The following is a 20,703-nucleotide window of genomic DNA, read 5'->3' as shown; positions in this document are numbered from 1 at the left end:
AGGGATAGATAGAGAAACCCTGTCTCAAAACACCAATAATAAATCTTTAAAGTAAATAAGTAAACATGGCCAAAACCAAAGATGTTAATCTATTTTTTTTCCTCACAAAATGGCATTTTGTCTGTGTTTATGCTTCCCTGGGTCATCTTCCTTGTCCTGTTTGTTTGCCATCTTAGACTTGTGGCTGTATGTCTTATATGTGTTTGGACAGCTTGCACGCCCTTCAAACTAAACACCCCAGTCTCCCTCTCCTCCTCTGTCCCTGACATGTTATATTTAACACTTTCCGGGCTCTTGGAGGTCACCTGCCTTATATCAGGGTTCCCTGTCCTCTCTTCCTCCAACTCTTTCTCAGCCTTCTAAACCCCGTCCCCAGGTTAACTTTCTTTCTGGCTGGCCTCCTGGGCGAGAGCGACATGTCCCTTATTTCGCTAGCAAACTGTTACCCCAAAGTATGTCAGACCAAGCTGCTTGAGTTCTGTTTTCTTCCCTTGTTGTGTTTTATTTTGTTTGTTTCTTTTTTCTTTCCTTTTCATTAAAACTTTCAGCAGCGCCTGTTCCCATACCTTAACTGCTGTCTGGACTTTAAAGGCCCTTGTTAGGAGACCGCCCACCCATCCAGCTCTCAGGTACCAGTCTACCTCCTGGCCTCCACTTGATAAGGCCAGGGCTTGTCAGAGCAAGCCTTGGGGCCCCTGCACAAAGAACGGACTGGTTCTGAGCGTCAGTCTGTGCAGATGAGAAGCCCAGGGCCCTCTCACCGCCCTGCTCCCCCTTCTCCCAGACCTCGTACCTTTCTGGTCCCCACCTTGGTCACCCACGCTGATGTCACTCTTACCGAGCAGTGCCACCAAACAGTTGTTTGCTTCCGGCTCACATCAGGCACCAGAAAAAAAACCTGAATTCATCCTTTCCCACCCCAGATTTGGATTATTCCTGGGCAGCCCTGGATTATATATCAAGCACACTTAATAGCAGATCTTAAGCTTAAAAAAAAAAAAATCAATGTACACACAAAAGAAAAGGTCACCTTTCAAGATATATACATGGCTATTCTTGTTGGTGCACGCCTGTGATTCCAAAATTCCAGAATTCCAGAGACAGGATTCTGAGTTCAAGGCCAGCCAGGAATGTGTAGTAATAAGACATTGTATCAGAAGCAACACAGAATTAGGTGGATGTGGGAGCATGTGACTATAATACAGACACTAACAGGAGGGAAGGTGGGGGGTGGGAAGTGGCGGGCAGAGGCAGGGAGATCATTGCAAGTTAGAAGCCTATGGGATCCACATAGCAAGTTCCAGACTGGCCAGGGATACATAGCAAAATCCTATGTCAAAAAAACCGAACAAACAAACTACACATGTAGTACCTATCACCAGCCTTCTACAGTCATGTTGTCACAAGTAGCATTTCTTTCTTTCTTTTTTTCAAAAGACAGGATCTAGTGTAACTGTTCAGTATAGCCAGGCATATGCCTGTAGATAGTGGCATATGCCCATAATGCCAGTGCCTAGGAAGAGTCAGCCCCAAGTTTAAGATCATTGTCAGCTACATGAGACCATGTCTACATCATAGAAAGGTCTCTGTGGAGCGGAGCTCAGCTATGACACCTGTTAAAAGTCAGACATGGCCATGGCTTGTCCAGGCCGAGCCACCAGTCCTGTTCATGGTGATCCCAAATTGGATGGTATGTCCGTTGTGAGACCTCAGATCCCTGTAGCTGGCTAAGTTGTTGAGTGGGGCCTATTGTTGCCTCAAGTGTATATTTCATTTTGACTCTTGCTCATTGTCATACCCCACTGGCGACCTTTAAGACTATGAACACTGGCTTGCTCCACATCTCTGTATCTGGATGTCCCCACCCTACCCCCATGCTCTGTGGAGCTGCCCATTGCTTACCTCAGTCATGAATGCTTCTTCCCACTTTCTGATTTTTTCCATGGTCTTGTATGTAATTCCCGTCTTTTGTTTTATATGGGAAACAGCAGAACTTAACTTTTGTAAACAGCACATTCCTAAATAGCCTTTTTTCTTCTTCTTCTTTCTCCTGAAATAGCAAATAGTAGAGCCATTGCTCCTGGACTCCGGGACCTTTGGTCCTTTGTAAATCCTGTTATCGGTGTGCCGGAGTGGTGTGAACCCTTGTAGATAACCTGGGGTTAAAACCTCAGCCATTGATGAGGTGGATGCTGATAGAGAGCAGCATGTGGCCAGCACTTCGGTTCCAGACATCATCTTAGAATGTGCTGTGGAGGGCTGGAGAGATGACTCAGTGGTTTAGAGTACTTGCTGTTCTTGCAGAAGACTTAGGTTCGAGGCCCAGAGCCCACACCGAGGTTTGCAACCATCCCTAACTCCAGTTCCACAGGAACCAATGCACTCTCTGGCTTCTGTGGGCACCAGGCACACAATGGTACACAGACATGCATGCAGATAAACACTCATACACCTAAAACAAAACAAAGTACGTATGATGTGGAGGCTGTTGCTGGAACACACAGTAAGCTGGTATGCTCTAGTTGATGCTCCCGTGACGTCCTTGGGGAAACCTCTTCCCCATTTAATCGGCGTTGCTGTCTCTTCTCTTTAAGTCAGGAAGTGTTACCAAAGATCCATGAAGACAAGCAGTACCCTTGTACCTTGGTGGGGACGTGGAACACATGGTATGGCGAACAGGATCAAGCTGGTAGGAAGCAAAAGTCTTTGGGATAAATACTTTTTCCTCTTGCTGCTTTGCAGTCATTTAAATTAGTTTGTCATTTAATGCTTGCTTTTACAATCTTCTTCAAGTCCCATTCTGGGTTCTTGGATCAAGTGGTCTCTTCAGTCACTTACTGTAAAATTACCTTTAAAAAAAGTTAATATCTGTTACAGAAGCTTTTTAAAATAAACTCAAGGGTGGATACAAGGCACACCACAATGCTGTACTGTGTTCATGTGGTGTGCATCTGTATTGTCAAGGTAAATGCCATGATACTTAATGTCTGCTATCTTTAAAAATGCATTTCAGTCCACCTCTGGAGGTATGAAGGAGGCTACCCAGCCCTCACGGAGGTCATGAATAAACTCAGAGAAAACAAGGTAATGATTTGGAGGGGAAGATGTGTGTGTCTGTGTCTGTGTGTGTGTGTGTGTGTGTGTGTGTGTACACATACTTGTGCAGTTTAATGATACAGGCTATATTCCAACAGAACTTCATGATGACACAATTATCAGCTTTTGTTAGTAAACCATTCAGTCTTCATAGTAGAAATTTCACCATATGAACTCTTAAAGTTACATGTAAGCATGAAATTACCAGTTTTTAAAAAATATTTGTTTATTTATTATGTGTGCAATGTATGTCTATAGGCCAGAAGAGGGTACCAGATCTCATTATAGATGGTTGTGAGCCACTATGTGGTTGCTGGGAATTGAACTCAGGACCTCTGGAAGAGGAACCAGTGCTCTTAACCTCTGAGCCATCTCTCCAGACCAAAATTACCAGTTTTAATACCATCAAAATCCCAGTTCCTCTGTGATAGCACACTGAAACTGACAGCGCTTTAACACTGGCTAAGCTCTGGACACAGCCCTGGACTGCAGCTGGAAACTCAGCCCCATACTTATATTTTGTGTGTTTGTTTTCTTTTTAAATTTTTGTTTGTTTGAGACAGAGTCTCATATAGCTTAGGCTAGCCTCAAACTTCTCATGTGCCCAGAAATGGCCTTTGTTATGGGTTCAGGAATACCCCCTCACCGACCACTCAGACACCAGGCTCAAATCAACAGTGGTTTATTGAACGCTAAACAGGACACAATCTGCTTGACTGGCCAGGGGCACAGTCTGATCTGGGGAGTCAGACTGTGACATTAGCCTACTCCTAAAGCAGGTTTTTTTAAGAAAAACTGTAACCAAGTAGCAACCGGGTAACAACACTGTAACCAGGTGTAGGAAACAAGCCGCATCTAGGTAACAACCAGGTATCAAGTATAGGAAGCAACATTACATCATTTTGACTAGCTAGACAAGCGTTGACTAGCTAGACAAGCGTTTCTAACTGACCTTTAATTTGATTGGTTCTGCAGTTGGGGAACTTCCTTGGAGTATCCAGGTAACAAAGTATACAAATATTGAGAAATGAAACCATAGAGACATAATCAAAATGGAGACTTGGAGGCAAAATGGCTTCTGATAGTCTAGAGGCTGCATCAGGTGTAAACAGAGGAGCCATAGTTATGCCGAGAACTAAAGTAGGTCTCAATAGAGGGGCTATAGAGTTTAAGCAGCTTACAACAGCCTTGAGCTCCTGATTCTCCTGCTGCTCAAATGCTGGGATCATAGGTGCTCACCCCTACACCTAGTTTATGTGGTGCTGGAGTCAAACCCTGGCTAGGGTTTTAAAGGACTTGTTTCTCTTGCTGAAGACCGAGGTTTGATTCTCACACCCACATGGCAGCTCACAACCATCTGTGACTCCAGTTCCAAGGGATCTGATGCCTTCTGAGCTCCATGGGTGCCAGGCACATGCCTGGTGCACATATATATCTATGCAGGCAAAATTTTCACACCCATGAAATAAAATAAACAAATCTTTATAAAGACAGACAAACAAAAACCCTGGCTACATTAGGGAGTGAGGGGGGATGCTGAATTCATTATTCCAATCCAATGGATAAAAACTAAGATGTAAACTGGGCCTGGTGGTGCACACCTGTAATCCCAGCACCCGGAAGGCAGAGGCAGGCAGAGCTCTGAGTTGAAAGCCAGCCTGGTCTACAGAGTGATTTCCAGGACAGCCAATGCTACACAGAGACACACACCTAAGATGGTCTTATTTATAACCATATCTTGTGGAATGTAGTTGTCACTAATATTATATGCAAGTGTCTGCAGATTTCATGAGTGTAATTTTTTTCACCCAAAGGAATTTATAAATTTCCGTAAGGCCAGAAGTGACATGCTTCTCTCCAGGAAGAATCAGTTGCTGTTGGAGTTCAGTTTTTGGAATGAGCCGGCGCCGAGATCAGGACCCAATATATATGAACTCAGGTCTTACAAACTCCGAGTAAGTAGCAAACGCAGGCCAGCTGCCCTCATGCTGCTCCCTGATGTAGGCAGTAAAGCAGAAGTGAGCATTTTGTTATGTGTGTTTAGCCTCTTACATTTGTTTTTCGGGGGTGTTGGCTGTAATTGGAAACAGGGCTATTCTATAGTTCTCCCATTGAATTTTAGCTCCTTCTGCTGTAGTCTTCTGAGTGCTGGGATTACAGACATCCACCACCTGGCGGCTTATATTTTGATTTGACTTCTTTTCTCCCATCTAGTCTTTCTTGACTAGATTTATTTTTTTCTTTCTCATCCCTTCTCTTCTGCTAAGTCCTTTTGTATTTATTGCATTCTGTATAATGTTTATTACTTGATGTTTTTACAAATATTTTTTTGAGGCTGCTTGCAAGCTGTACATAGCCAGAGATAGCCCTCAACTGTGATCCCTCTGCTCTCACCTCCTGAACACTGAGATCACTGGTGTGCGCTACCACACCCTGTATGTACAATGCTGAGGATCAAACCCAGAGCTTTATGCGTGCCAGGCAAACACTCTATTAACTGAGCCCCATTCCATCTCCAGCCCAAGAAAGCATTTTGTTTTTCAGAGGAAAGCCCTCAAGTGCAGAACCAGGCACACTGTATAGCAGCTACACCTGCTGAACCAAGAGTGCCTAATAAACACCGAGGGTTGCGCAAATCATACAGCTCCATATGAGTGAGAATGAAAGTGAGCCAGGCACGGTGGCACTTGCCTTTAATTCCAGCACTTAGGGTGCAAAGACAGGCAGATCTCCATGGTCCAAAGCCACCCTGGGCTATGTAGCAAGTTTCAGGAGAGCCAAGGCTACATAGAAAAATCCTGTCTCAAAAGACAGCAACAAAAAGAACTAGAAAAAAAAAATAAGAATGAGAGTGAGTGCATTACAGCTTTCTAAGTGTGTCCTTTCCGTATACTAAAAAGAATGACCTAGAGATAGCCTCATTTTTACTGATGCCCTCCAGTTGTACTTGCAGTAGAACACGTGGCTAATGGTAGCCACTAACCACTTCATTCTATACACATCCTTCATCCTCCCCAGCCTCCAGTGCAGCAGCATTAAAAGGTGGTCTAATGGGGGCTGGAGAGATGGCTCAGCAGTTAAGAGCATTGTCTGCTCTCCCAGAGGACCCCGGCTCAATTCCCAGCACCCGCATGGCAGCTCACAACTGTCTGTAACTCTAATTCTAGTGGATCCGACTCCCTCACACAAACACCAAATGTACATAAAAATAAATTAAAAAATTTAAAGGTCTAATGATCATGGAAAAATGGAAAGAGGTGTTTGGTGCATCAAAGGATAGACTAACAATGGTTTTATCACCATTATCACCATTCGTGGTGACTTCCGTTATGTTAGGTTGTCTTCTCATATAACACCATAAAATACTAAGTGATGGCTTAGGAATGCAGCAAAGAGTCACAGTTTTGCTCCTATTCCGTTTTTTCATACAGCTAACCAAAATCTAAATTCCATTTCAGCCAGGAACAATGATCGAATGGGGCAATTACTGGTAAGTAGTCTGTTAGTCTCATTAACATGATTTTTAGCCACTCCATGAATTATTTTTGTTTGTTTTGCTTTTTTGAGATAATCTCATATCCCAGCCTACCTTCAACCTCACTAGGTAGCCCAGATGGCCCTTGAACTCCTGATCCTAGTGCTTCCACCTCCCAGGTTCCTGGACTTCAGGTGTGTGCCACCATGCCTGGTTCATACTGTAAGTCATTAGGTTAAAACAACAACAACAACAACAACAACAAAGAAGTCTTAAATGCCTCGTCCTGGTGCTGCACTTTTAAACATTGTTTCTTGCTATGCTTGCTAGGATAGCTTTGAAGGCCTGGGCGCAAATGTTCTCCCTGCTTCGCCTCCAAAGTAACCAGGACTGCAGACACACACCACCGTCCTTTCAAGATGTATTTTTGTGTGATGTGTCCGGGTGTCCTGTCTGCATGTGTGTCTTTGCACTACGTGCATGCATTGCCCACAGAGTCCGAAAGATGGTGTTGGATCCTCTGGACCTGGAGTTACAGATGTTTGCCACTCATCATGAGGGTGCTGGGACCAAACCTGGGTCCTCTAGAAGAGCAGCCAGTGCTCTAAACCACACAGCCATCTCTCCAGCCTCTTCCAGATTTGTTTTCTTTAATCTTCTTTGTACTACATTTTTGTTTGTTCATTGCTAGGGCTTTGTGCCTGTGGAGGTCAGAGGACAACTTCCAGGAGCTGCCTTTCTCCTTCTATATGGTCCCAAGGATGATGCTCAGGCCATCGGGTTTGGCAGCAAGTGCCTTACCAAGATGACCCCTGAGTCGACTTGCTGGCCCCTGGTTTAGAAGGCTTTGTTTTATATTTTTATGAAAAATTTCAAGCATGTACAAAACTAGAGAGAGCGATATAACGGATCCTATTCTATAGCCATTCCTACGCTTCCATAATTGTTAATACAAACCACACACCACATCTTCCCTTTAGGAGGCCAAGATGGGACAGTCAGAAGACATAGCAAGACCCTGTCTCAGGAAAAACAAACACATACACAAAAATAAACTAACTCATGGCCACTCTTGTTTAGGTTTAACTCCTCCAGTTCAGACTCACGAGAATTACCAAGACCATGTGCTGTTCAGTCTGTAGCCATTTCTGCATATAGCTGTTCAAAAGAAGCCCTTGCAAAACACATCCAACACTCTGTGACACTGTTCTCTGCACTTCTTGAGGCCATTTATTCAGGAATCTGGGTTTTGTTACATTAACAGAGCAAATGGAATTAGTGATACAGTTGTTTTTCTCTTTATAGTCTGAGTAACAAAGTCCCAACACACGGCTTAGACGAACAAAGTATAAGATTGATGATTCTTTCTGAAAACTGGTACCTTAAGCCTCATGCCAGTGGCTTATGCCTGCAATGTTAGCAGGAAGATGTCCGCAAGTTAGATGCCAGCCTCTGGGGTACAATGGAAGATAATGTCTAGAGAAAAAAAAAAAAAAAAAAAAAAGTTTAGTCTTGGCACATGGAAAAACGTATAGATTAGCAGTACGGAACTGAGGGACTAGAAGCTGACACTTGATTACATTTGTGGACAGGTTCTTTTTGACAAATACGCCAAGATAAATCTTCCTTTGTTGAGGGAAGATAGTTATTTCATCTCAGTATATGAAACTCAGTATATGAAGAAGAAAAAAAAAAAGGATGAGTTTCACTCCTTCACATTATGAAAAAAAAAATGAATGAGTCTGGAGAGATGGCTCAGTGGGTAACAGCATTTGCTGCTTTTGCAGAGTACCCATGTTGGGTTCTTGACATCCAAGGCAGCTCACGAGCATCTGTAGCTCCAGTTCCAGGGGATCTGATGCGCTTTACTGGCCAATGAGGGCACTGCACACACTGCATACATGCAGGTAAATGCTCATCCATGTAAAACAAAAACAAACATTCTTTAAATGGAAGAACTGAAGCATGAAATCTTTAGAAAAAAACTTAGGGAAAGCGTTTTTGAGTCTGAACTAGGCACAAGTTCTTAGGCTCAGTACAAAACCCCAATCAAGCTAGATGCGGCAATGCACACTGCCCAGCACTCAGGAGGCAGAGGCCAGAGGGTCAGGGGGTCAAGGCTGTCCTAGTCCACATAGCAAGTCTGAGACTACCCCAGGCTGCTGGGGCCCTGCCTCAAACAAACAAACAAGAAGTACATGTTTGATTATACACTCTGAGAGATGCCTTTTTACCAAGGGCTTTTTGTTCAGGTTTTTGAGCTGTTCATTTTAGCCCAGTGGTTCTCAGCCTTCCTAATGCTGGGGCCCTTTAACACAGTTCCTCATGTTGTAGCGACCCCCCCCAACCATGAAATTATTTTTGTCGCTACTTTATAACTGTAATTTTGCTACTGTTATAAATAATAAGTATCTGTGTTTTCTGATGGTCTTAGGTGACCCCTGTTGTTCGAATCCCCCAAAAGGGCTGCTACCCACAGGTTGAGAAGCACTGTTTTAGCCTATAACTTGGGTTTAGATGTTCATACAATTAGGATGCCACTAACTAATATTTTTTTCACAGGGAATCCAAGGGATATGCTGAGGTTCCTCAGTTATGTTAAACTTTCTGTATAGCCAGTTCAGCATTTGACTTATATTTTGGCACATAGGTAACTATTAAGATGGTGGCCTACTCTGCTGCATACACTTGTCATTACCAGGCTACGGCAAGTATATTTTCTTTGCCTTCCATAACCGAATTGGAAAACCTCAGAATGAAATGAATAATCCAGAATATTTTATTACTACCAATGAAAGGCTCTTTTCTTCCTCCTGAACATTCACAGTGCACAGTTCAGTTGATTTCCTTAATTCGAGATAATTGATCATATTTGTAATTTCTGTGACGATATCTGTATAATTTATGGATAATGTACAGGACCTTGACAACAGAGGAACCCGGAAGCCTGGGTGGGTCACGCTTGGGATGCGTGGACACAGGAATGGGAACGGAGGTGTAAAGGGTCTTCATCGGGCTAGCGTCGCCGCTAACAGGGCAGCTTACGCCTCTGGTTCTGAGCCCCATTAGCGTCTTAGAAGTCAGTCTATAAAGTTTTCCACAGTAAAAGAATACGCTGTCGGGGCAACTGGGGATGGTAGACACACCTGTAGTCCTAGCGTTTGGCAAACTGAGGCCAGGTCATGCTTTCAAGGCCAGCCTAGGCTGCCATAGTAAGACTCTAACTCAGTAAAATAAAGTATCCTGTCCCTCAAATGTTATTTTTTTCACTATAGAAGTTAGTAGCTTATTTTTCAGGTTCCAGGCATTTAAATAAGTCAGATTGAATCTGTCTCCCCAAATTTCACCAGCGATAAGCCCTTTGTGTGCCTGAGACCAGGCCAGAGCCATGGGTAATATTAATACAGATTTTTTTGGGTAATCCATGGTGAGGACACCCTCGATAGACCCTAGCTTTGTTCTCCTGGTAGGATGGGATCTCTACATCATTTGAAGCCTCTGCCTTCATTTTTATCTGGGATGATAGAAAATTGATTTTGGAGGAAAATACATTTTTAAACATTGTCAAGATTTCACATGATCTCACTGAATGTGAAGCAGAGTGCCTGGTGCCAGTAGATGATGATTAAGTTTTTAAAAACAAAGCAAAACAAAACAAACAAAAAAAACTGATGCTTTTTTGCAGTGTTGAATCTTGAAAAGGAAAAGGGGTTTGGTTAGTTGGTTTGTTTTAGAGCACTTTTTTTTTTAATGATTTGTTTATATCAGTTTTAAATGTGTATGTGTGTACGTGCATGCACATGCATGCATCTGTAGAGGCCAGCAGAGGGCACTAGATTCCTTGAAGGTGGGGGAACAGGTGCTCATGAGCCCTCTGACAGGGGTGTAGGGAATCAAAACTTGGGTCCTCAAGAAGACCAGCAAATGCTCTTAACACTGAGCCATCTCTCCAAACCCCAGATTCCTATCTTAGACTGTTTCAATCACAACTCTGGTTTGTACATCAGTAGCACACATGCATGTACTTCCCCCACAGTACACAGTTTTCTCGGAAAACAAAAAGTTACAGGCAGCTTCATTTAAAAATATATATATATATTATTTTTTACAACTTATTCACTTTGTATCTAGATTGTAGCTCCCTCCCTCATCTCCTTCCAGTCCCACCCAGCCACCCACCTTCCCTCCCTCCCTCCTTCCCTAATCCCCCTCTCCTAGTCCACTGAAAAGAGGACATCCTCCTTCCCTACTATCTGGCCGTAGTCTATTAAGTCTCATCAGGACTGCCTGGATCCTCTTCCTCTGTGGCCTGGTAATGCCACCCCAACAGGGGGGAAGTGATCAAAGAGCAGCACCCGAGTTCATGTCAAAGACAGCTCCTGCTCCCCTTACTGGGGAACCCACATGGAGACTGAGCTGCCTGTGTGCTACATCAGAGCAGGAGTGCATAGTCCTTGATTGATGCATAAGTCTCTGCAGAACCCCCTGGGCCCAGATTTTTTGGCTCTATTGGTCTTCTTGTGGAGCTCCTGTCCCATCTAGGTCTTTCTATCTCCCTGCACTTTGCCCAAAGTACTGTGAATCTCTGCATCTGCTTTGATCCCCTGCTGGGTGGAGTCAGAAAACATCTGTGGTAGGCTCCTGTCCTGTTTCCTCTCTTCCACTGCTTCTACTGTCTATCCTGTTTGCCCTTCAGAATGAGAATTAAGCATCCTCCCTAGGGTCTTCCTTGCTGTTTAGCTTTTTTAGGTATGTAGATTTTAGCAGCTTCATTTGTATTAATGAAAGTACTGACTTGGCGTGCTGCCGAAAAGGGGCCTCCTCACAGTACCCCGTTTCTTTCTGCTGTGAAAGAGTCCCTTTATATCTATTTCTTTTTTGTTTCTTTTTTTTTTTTCTTTTTTTCAAGACAGGGTTTCTCTGTGTAGCCTTGGCTGTCCTGGACTCCCTTTGTAGACCAGGAACTCACAGAGATCCATCCACCTGCCTCTGCCTCCCGGTATCAAAGGTGTGCACCACCTTGCTGGCTTTGCTATGTCTATCTCAACCCACAGGAATGGAGTCCCCTTAGATATGGTACCCTTAGCATCTTGGGTGTTGTGTGCCCTACTGAAGCAATTCGTTGTTGTTTAGAGGCAGAGTTTCCCTCTGTGTAGCCCCAGCTGACCTCTGACTCACAGAATCCACCTGTCTCTGCCTCTGGAGCACTGGCATTAAAGGCGTGTGCCACCACCGCCCCGCTGAAGCAATTCTTTTAAAATGTTTTTATTATTTCTTTGAGAGTTTTAGACAATGTATTTTGACCATATTCATTTCCATTCCCCAACATCCCCTATCCTCCCCCCACCTCCCTACTCACCCTTCATCATGGTTTTTCTCTTATCTCTCTCCTAATAAACCCACAAAGTACAGTTTGGTGTTGGCTGACCACTCTTAGGGGAGGGCCCAGGAGGGCCAACCCTGGAGAGAGGTCGATAACAGCAGGTGTCACACCATTAAAAAAAATTTTTATATATATAGTTTAATATATCTTTCCTTCTCTCGGCAGCAATCAAATGCCAATTACTCCTCAACTAGGAGTGGGTCTCTGTATATACCTCCTCTCCTGCCTGCTGGGATTTTGTTTGGCCTGAGCTTTTGATGTTTTTGTGTATGCTGTTATAACTGCTGTGGGTTCATAAATGCATTTTCTAATTTACGTCTAGAAAACAGTTTCCTTGAAGTCATCCACCACCTCTGGCTCTCACAATCCTTCTGCCCTCTCTTCTGAACAGATCCTGAGCTTTTGTATCTTTATAGATATTCCTGAGGACTGAACACCTCAAAGTCTCTTACTCTGCATGTTGACCAGCTGTGGGTCTCTGTTAATTATCATCCACAAGAAAAGCTCTGATGAGGGTTCAGTAATGTACTGATGTAACAGCCTGGCTCTAAGTCCCTAGGGGTCATTTTATTGCTGTGTCCATTTAATAGAATTATAGTAGCAGGTTGTCCTCATTAAGAGTGTCAAGTATGGATTCCACCTCCTGGAATAGGGCTTAAATCCAACCCAGAAGTGGTCGATTGTCCCAATCATATTAGTGCCACCATTGTACCACTGGGCTTGTCTTGTGAGGAGAATTATTGTAGATTGCAAAGTTTACAGCCATGAAGCAGTTCCTTCTAACAGGTCTTCTCTCCTTCCTATTTATGTCAAGAGTCAGAAGTATATCCTTAAAGTTAGTAATAAACAGAAGTATCACCACATATCTTTATGTTGCTGTTTTTATTTTTGAAAAGTGATCACTAATATTATCTAGTCACAAAAATAATTAGCCTCCTAAGCTCTGGGATACTGAGGTGAGAAGATCACCATGAGTTTGAAGTTAGTGGGCTATATATAAGCTTGCCTAGGGTACAGGATGAGGTACTAAATAAATAAAGACTTGATTGCTTTTAATAATTTGATATATGTTAAGAGAAGCCAGTCTGCTTTGCTAACAGCTGGCTCTGAGTGGAGGAAATAGTCTGATTCTTGGCTTTGTCTAGAAAGGGTCTCAACCCAGCACAGGCTGGCCTGGACTCACTGTGTGGTTCAGGCTGCTCTCTGTCTTACCTTCCGCCTTTGCCTCCCAAGTGCTGGCATTACGGGTGTGCATGAGCACAGCCGAGGGCCTGCCGACTCTCCTTAACTGTCTGATACTGCTTTTCTCTCCTAGGGCGCGTGCCATTCGCTTTAGGCAGGACAGTAATGAGGCGGTTGGGGGATTCTTCTCTCAAATTGGGCAGCTATATATGGTGCATCATCTTTGGGGTATGTATATTGTTTCTTCTTTTGTGACTTCCCGGGTTGAAGAATTCATTACTAATCAAGTTGTGATCAACAGTGGGATAAATCTGGACTCTGTAACCTTAAACACTACAGCAAATGCAAACGTGCACAAGTCACACGTGGGTGGTGAGCGCTGGGCTGTCTAGAACAAAAAGGCCAACAGCAACAGGTCAGCCGGTCATCAGCTTAGCTACTGGTAATGAGTCAGGCCAAAGTCAGATAAGGTGGCAGAACTCAGGAAGCTGAGGGAGGAGGTGAGAGGTCACCACCAGCATGGGCTACACGGCAGATTCCAGACAGCATTGAGCTACAAAGCAGGATGGGGCAAAAAATAAAATAAAGGCACGGGCTGCTAAAGAGGGTTCAGAGCATCATCGGAAGGGGGAATAGGAGGTGGGAGGATGGGTATAGTTATATTTCATTGCATGTATGTATATAAATGAAAATTAAAATGGGAAAAACAGCACCACCAGGGTTTCGAGAGATGGTGCAGCCATTGAGAACTCACTGTTCTTCCGAAGAACTCCAGCTCTTGGGGATCTCTCTGATGCTTTTCCAGTCTCTGCAGGCAGCTGCACTCACCTGGCATACCTCACACAAGTACACATACCTACACATAAATAAATGAAAATACACATGGCGCTGACCTGGTGTAGGACAGTTGCCTAGCCTGTGCAAGGCTCTGATTCACTCTTCATCAGGAAAAAGAAATCCCCAAAAATAGTGCAGTCTGGCTACATAGTAGCAGAGCTGTGGGGAAGCTCAGCTTCGGTGGATACAAAAAAAGATAATTCCTCCATCTTCCTCGCTCCCAGAACCCCCGCTGCCGCCAGGGCTTTTCGCTCAACTGAGCTTACCTTTAGGAAACTGAGGCCCTGCACTAATGCTACCTTATGCCAGTAACCCCTCATCCTCACAGCCCCCGCGGGTAGCCTTGTCCTGAGCTCTGCCCTTCTGCTGAGCAGAGATTTAGCTCCACAGAGACCAGAGTTCATAAACAAATGTCAACGAACAAACAATAACAGCAGAGAACAGCATGTGTTCTAGAGCTGGTGGGCTGACTCGCAGGTTGAGAGCACTGATGGCTCTTGGGGAGGACCCAGTTCATTTACCAGCACCCACATGGTGACTCTCCATTCCCACCTGTAACTTCAAGTCTAGAGGATCTCTGGCTCTCTTCTGGCCTCCATACCATGCACAGAACACACATACATACATACATGCAGGCAAAACATCCATACACATAAGATAAAAATTAAAACTTAAAAACAAAAGCACATGTTTTACCCAGATCATGCTGTTCATGCCTGTAATCCCAACACCTGGGAGGCAAAGGCAGGACTGTGGTCTACAGGCCATTGCTTATCTGATCGGAAAGTTCCTAGTCGTAAATGTATTGCGCTGTTGCAGAAGCTCCCTTTGTAAAGACGGCTTATGCTACCTGTCATATAAAACCACAAGAGCGCAGACAGCATCAGTCCTCTCAGAGGCCTAACCCTGATTTCTCAGTCCACGCCTGTGACTTTCCAAGTCTGTTACTGAGTGGCCACATAGTGCCAGGGAAAACGACGTGGCTGGCTGCACGCCTGTGCTCCTAGAAATGTGGGCCCTGTGTCTGACTCAGGTCTTCGCTGTGCTTCTGTTTAAGCTTATAAAGATCTGCAGAGCAGGGAGGACATCCGGAACGCAGCATGGCACAAGCACGGCTGGGAGGAACTGGTGTACTACACAGGTAAGTTGTAGTGACTCCTTCCATCCTCCTGCTTGGAGTGTGTGCTTTTTGTTTGGTTTGGTTTGTTTGTTTTTTGAGACAGGATTTCTCTGTGTAGCCCTGGCTGTCCTGGAATCACTCTGTAGACCAGGCTGTCCTCGAACTCACAGAGATGTGCTGCCTCTGCTTCTGGGACTAACGGTGTGCGACACCACCGCCCAGCTGAGTGTGCATTTGTAAATATGCAGATGTGAGCTGTCTCACTCTTCCTTTCTATGGGATACATTTAGATCCAGCATTATTTGGGGTTTTGTTTTAGTTTAAAGAAACTTTTGAGAAAGTGCTGTTTTTCACAACCAAGACTTCTAATTTCCCACTAAAAAGCAGCTCTCCGGGTCAGCTCTCTTCCGTTTTCATGAACACCCAAGTCGGTGGTGGCTCCTCTCTCTGCTGCGGTAATCAGTCCCTTTCCTAGCACTCCCGTGCTTTCTAACAGCAAGTGTGTCTGGTCTTCGCAGGCACCTTGGGAGTGTGTCTTCATCCCCGTGTGTTTGGAAAGGCAGTAACCTCGATCTTGTTTTTCAGTCCCACTCATTCAGGAAATGGAGTCCAGGATCATGATCCCGCTGAAGACCTCGCCCCTGCAGTGACGCTTCCGCGTGCCTACATAGACTGCTGTGACGGATCTATGTCATGATTTCATTTCACCATTCATCAAGTGAAAAACACCGGGAGGTGTAAACCGCTGTACATAGCTTGTAGAATCTCTCTTCTTTACAATTCACGTAATCATGCAAAGGGAAATCAGGAGGATTGAACTGACTGGAGCGGCGCTCTGAAACATCTCTGCTTACCAAATGTTACCTAGCCTCCAGCCCTTCAGGAAAACACAGGATCATTTAAAGCCGGGTGTTGGGTGTGGGAGTTTAGCACTCAGGGAACTGATGCAGGAAATCATAGCAAGTCCTAGGCCAACCTGGACTGCGCAGAGCATTTTAAACCAGCTAGGAGCACTGGCCTTGCATTGTATCTCAAAAATAAAAATCAAAATTCGAATCATCTCTGAGTAAAATCCCCAGCTATGAAAACAATTAGTTATTTCTAGCAATTAAAAAAAAATCTATTTTATGATTACAGACTTCTACAAATTTCTTTCCTTCAGGAAGAAAAACAAATGATGTCACGTTTCCGGGGCAGTTTTTCTGAGTTTCAAACTAGGAGCAAATTATGAGTGTACCCATTGGCTGCAAATGTTACGATTGTGCAGCTTTTGGCCAGTCAGTCGGCAGCTGAGAGCGTGTTACCCGAGCTGAAAGGATGGCCACGGTAGTCTAAACGATCGTGCAGTTTCCACCAGGCACGTTTCCCAAGGGCTGGCGTGAACCAGTGCACCACATGCAATTTTCGAATAAACACCTCAACTAGCACTAATTTTATTTGTAATATTTTTCTATAAAACAAGTAGCTCTTGGAAAAAAGGTTTTATTTTGTAAGCCACTGTTTGTGACCTCTGACCTCTGGTTCTATTTTGGTAAGCTCACCGCAGACACTCGAAGACCTCGTCAGGAGGGCAGTGCACACTGGCCCTCAGTTGGCATAAAGCTTCATACTCCGTCTGTCTCTGTTTGGTTTTGTTTTTTAATATAGTGTGCCAATGTTGTGACTGTAATCATGTGAAAGTCCCATTGAGCTGAAGAATTCTGTCTGCCCTACAAATTGATATGTGTAAAATAAAGTATAACTAAATCTATCAGATGTCTAATTTTTACATTCGAATGGTTTTCTCCAAGAACATATAAAAGTAAATAAAGTCCTCTTAATTTTCACATTTTGCATGATTGAGACTTTTTTTTTTACTTAGCTGGTTGGAATTCTTTTCTTTTTTTGGATCCAGGTCTAAGCATGTAGCCAAGGAAGCCTCTAAGTCATGCCTCCACTGGTCAGTGCTAGGATGACTTGTGTGCACACCATTCTGTTTGTTGGATTTATTTATTTTGTATGAGGGAAGCGGGGCACATGAGCCACATTGTTCTTGGAAATCAGAGTCCATTTTCTCCTTCCACCAAGTACATCTCTGGGATCGAACTCACATTGTCAGGTTTGACTGCTGAGCCATTTCACTGGCCCTTGAGGTCTTTTCTCTGAACTTGTGCTTCAGAGAACTCGGACTGGAGCCCTGGCCTCAGGGGGAAGATGCGGCAGAGCACAGAAAGCAAGCACTGATTAGTTGCTTTGGTTTGCTTTGGTTTTTTGAGGCAGAGTCTCACTCTATAGCCCAGGCTGGCCTAGAACATTTGGAATCTTCTGGCCTTTGCTTCCCACATGTGCTGAGATTATATATCTGAGCAACACACCTTAAAAAAAATTTTTTTTTTTTGCATGATCTGCCAACAAACTCACTGTGATTATCAACCTCCATGACCCTCTCCTCTTCAGGAGGAAACTCTGCTGTCTTCCTCTCTGAGTTTTTCCTGAAAATTGCAATTTAAAAATTTTTGTAACTGTTATTGTAATTGTGTGTGTGTGTGTGTGCATGTTTATGAGTGCACAGTATATGGCAGTCAGAAGACAAGTTTTGGAGTTGGTTCATTCCTCCTTTTTCTACCATGTTGGTCCCAGAGATTAAAAAAATTTATTTTATGATTACAGACTTCTACAAATTTCATGCCATGCCTCAGGTCATGAGGCAGCTACATATACTTTGAGGGCCAGCCTGGGTTGCATGAAACCCTATCTCCAAAAGAAGGCTAAACACAAAGCATGGCGTTACTCCTGTCATGCTCCACTCCTACCCACTCCCCAGATAAACTACTGCTTTAATGACTCTCCTGTATGTTTTTCTCCCCAGACAAGTATTTCTCCATGATAGGGAGGGAGACCACCGCCACCACCCGCCCTGTCCCCAGGAACAGTGTGAGTGAGCGAGCTTTTGCCTTGACAGTGCTGAGAATCTTAATGGCCAGGTTCATTAGTTGAGTGAGTGACGTGTCCACCAGTCACATGAGTTCTGTTCACATCCTCCAAAGTGCCTGCACATCTCTCCCCGTGGAATCCCTACAGCCCTGAGGGCAGCAGTGCAAGAACTGCAGTCTTGGGCAGACAGAGGTGCCCACTGCTTCCTGACTGCCTCCAGGTCCCGTCAGAGCTGAAGCGGTTTCCACAGCACGCCTTATCTAATTCATTACTAGCGTTGACCATCTACCTACAGCAGGAGCATCCACCTTCACCCAGTTCTTACTGACGCTTGCCACAGCCCTGATAAGAGATGAAGTCTTACTCCCTCGGCCTCTAAAAAGACCTATTTCAGAAAGCAAAGCTAGGATTACAGGTCTGTGCAACCGTGCCTGCTGCTCTGTGGTGCTGGAGATAGACCCTAGGGTTTCCTGACTGCCAGGCAAGCACGCTACTGACTGAGCTCCTTCAACTCCTTACCCTTAAAAGGGGGCAGGGAGGGCAGAGCTGGAGAGATGGCTGCTCTTCCAGAGGACCCAGGTTCAATTCCCAGCCCTCACATGGCAGCTCACAAGCGTCCGTAATTCCTTTTCCAGGGGATCCAACACCCTCCCACAGACATACAGGCAGGCACAACACCACTGTACACAAAATAAAAATACATTCTTTTTTTTTTTAAATGGCAGGCCTTTAATCCCAGCATTCAGGAGGCAGAGGCAGGCAGACCTCTGTAAGTTCAAAGCCAGCCTAGTCTACAGAGCAAGTTCCAGGACAGTCAGAGCTACACAGAGAAACCCTGTCTCAAAAAACAAACAATATTTATCTTTGTGTGTCTGTTTATGAGTGCACAGAACATGAAATGAGAGGACAGCTCACAAGAGTCAGGCCGCTTTCTATCATGTGGGTCCCTGGGATCAAGTTCAGCTCATCAGGCTTGGCAGCAGGCGCCTTCACCCGCTGAGCCGTCTCAGCAGCCCCTCTTTCTTTTTAACTATACTTATTTTTGTGGGTATGTATATGTTGGATCAGGTCTCTCCTTCTACCACGTGGGCCCTGGGGAGCAAATTCGGGTCGTCAGATCATCAGGGTTGGCAGCAAGGGCCTTTACCTGCGGAGCCGTCACTGGTCCTCTCCACCCTTTCTTTTAATATGTAGTGTGTGGGGGGGGTGCCTGCATGTAGGTGTACATACTGTAGACATGCAGGTGCCTGTGGAGGCCAGAAAAGAACACTGGATCCCTGGAACTGGAGTTACAGGTGGTTGTAGGCAACCCCACGTGGGTGCTAGGAACCAAGACTTCAAGAGCAGTAAATACTCTCAACCAAACCATCTCCTTACCCCAACTCCTGAAAAAAAAAATTTTTTTTTTTTTAAATTTTTGTTTCTATGTTTTGGGGGGTGTGTGTGGGCACACCCGTGCCATAGAGTGTGTGCGGGAGGTCTGAAGACAATCTTGTTGGAGTGGGTTCTCTCCACCTTTATGTGGACTCTGGGAATCCAACCAGCCTTGCATGGCAAACACCTTTACCCACTGAGCCCTCCCACTGGCCCTGTTGAGACAGGGGCTCAGGCAGCCCAGGCAGGCTGGCCTCAGTAAGGTGGGCCTTGAAATCCTACTTTGCATAACCACCGCTAAATCTTGCTCACTCACTTGCTTTTTCTTGTCTTTCTTTTTTCTTTTTTGTAGTCTCTTCTTGCCCGGAGCCCCAGATTTCCCCTGCCTCAGGCCCCAGAGTGCTAGGATTACATATGCCACTGTATGTAGCTACAAGGACTTATTTCGCTTCAACTTAATATCTAGACAGACTTTAATTCCTTAACTTCCTGTGCGTACAGAAAGTCTTTACAGATTGAAAACTGGCACCCCATGAAGGAGCTGCGCGCACTGTGCTGCTCTGGACTCTGGAAACCCACCCTCTGTATCCACACATGGGCAGCACCGCTGGGAGAAGCACCCCTGGCTGCTTCCAGCCAGTCTACAACTGGACAAGCATCAGAAAGGTCAGGACAGTTCTTGCCTCATTCATATTCGCCCCTGACACAACAAAGAAGAGATTGTCCCACTCTGGGTGGTGAGCTCAGAGCCGGTGGCCTATGGCCCACAGAACAACTCACGGTACAGCTGGAAACTGTTCTCTCTCCCATCAGAACCTCAATCTCACCTTTATCAGATTCCTCTGGGGCAAATTCAGCGCGCACCTGTGCAGGCCACCATCCTGTCGAAGCAGGCTCTTGTAAGCTCGGTGGCAGCCGCCTCCTCCACCTCAGCTCTGGCTTGTGTGCTCCAGGTGGTGATGAAAACTGAGACCCTTTGTGGCAGCCCTCGGCTGAGACCCAGCATGCTGGCTCCTGCTCATTTTGCTCTGCTGAAAAGTGCAAACCCACAAAGCAGCATCTAGGAGAACTGCCAGGAAGCGTTTACAACCAGGGAACAACAGCCTTGTTGTCTGGAGCCTGTGTGACCCTGCCAAGCACAGCCCTCCACGCCAATCCTTCCAAACCTAAAGCTTTTCTTTTTCTTTCTTTTTTTTTTTTTTTTTTTCTTGAGCCAGGTCTTCATTATAGCTCAGGCTGACCCGGCCTGAGAAATTATGGTCCTCCTGCCTCAGATTCTTGAGTGCTAAAGTTTCCAGGCATGTGGCACCATGCCCAGCCACC

The 20,703-nt window shown here is 45.0% G+C and overlaps 1 protein-coding gene and 1 long non-coding RNA gene across 3 annotated transcripts in view; one reads left to right on the top strand and one right to left on the bottom strand.

The window, feature by feature from the left end:
• Nipsnap2 (nipsnap homolog 2) overlaps nt 1-16,919 on the top strand; it is a 27,574-nt gene extending 10,655 nt beyond the window's left edge. The window contains exons 4-10 of one of the 2 annotated variants that reach the window (XM_021657230.2): nt 2,595-2,689; nt 3,014-3,084; nt 4,911-5,051; nt 6,555-6,586; nt 13,270-13,364; nt 15,031-15,114; nt 15,679-16,919. In XM_021657230.2, the coding sequence (XP_021512905.1) occupies nt 2,595-2,689; nt 3,014-3,084; nt 4,911-5,051; nt 6,555-6,586; nt 13,270-13,364; nt 15,031-15,114; nt 15,679-15,743 (583 nt within the window). In that variant the 3' untranslated portion in view covers nt 15,744-16,919. The remainder of the gene's footprint in view (nt 1-2,594; nt 2,690-3,013; nt 3,085-4,910; nt 5,052-6,554; nt 6,587-13,269; nt 13,365-15,030; nt 15,115-15,678) is intronic. The other variant, XM_021657240.2, reaches the window with a different exon arrangement.
• LOC132653672 (uncharacterized) lies at nt 3,305-20,703 on the bottom strand. The gene is made up of 2 exons (XR_009591457.1): nt 20,208-20,703; nt 3,305-8,047 (listed from the first exon to the last, which is right to left on the bottom strand). It is a non-coding gene; the product is annotated as an uncharacterized LOC132653672 (long non-coding RNA).

Source organism: Meriones unguiculatus, chromosome 4 (genome assembly GCF_030254825.1).
Source record: "Meriones unguiculatus strain TT.TT164.6M chromosome 4, Bangor_MerUng_6.1, whole genome shotgun sequence".
NCBI lineage: Eukaryota > Metazoa > Chordata > Mammalia > Rodentia > Muridae > Meriones > Meriones unguiculatus.
This window is presented reverse-complemented; position numbering and strand designations above follow the sequence as displayed.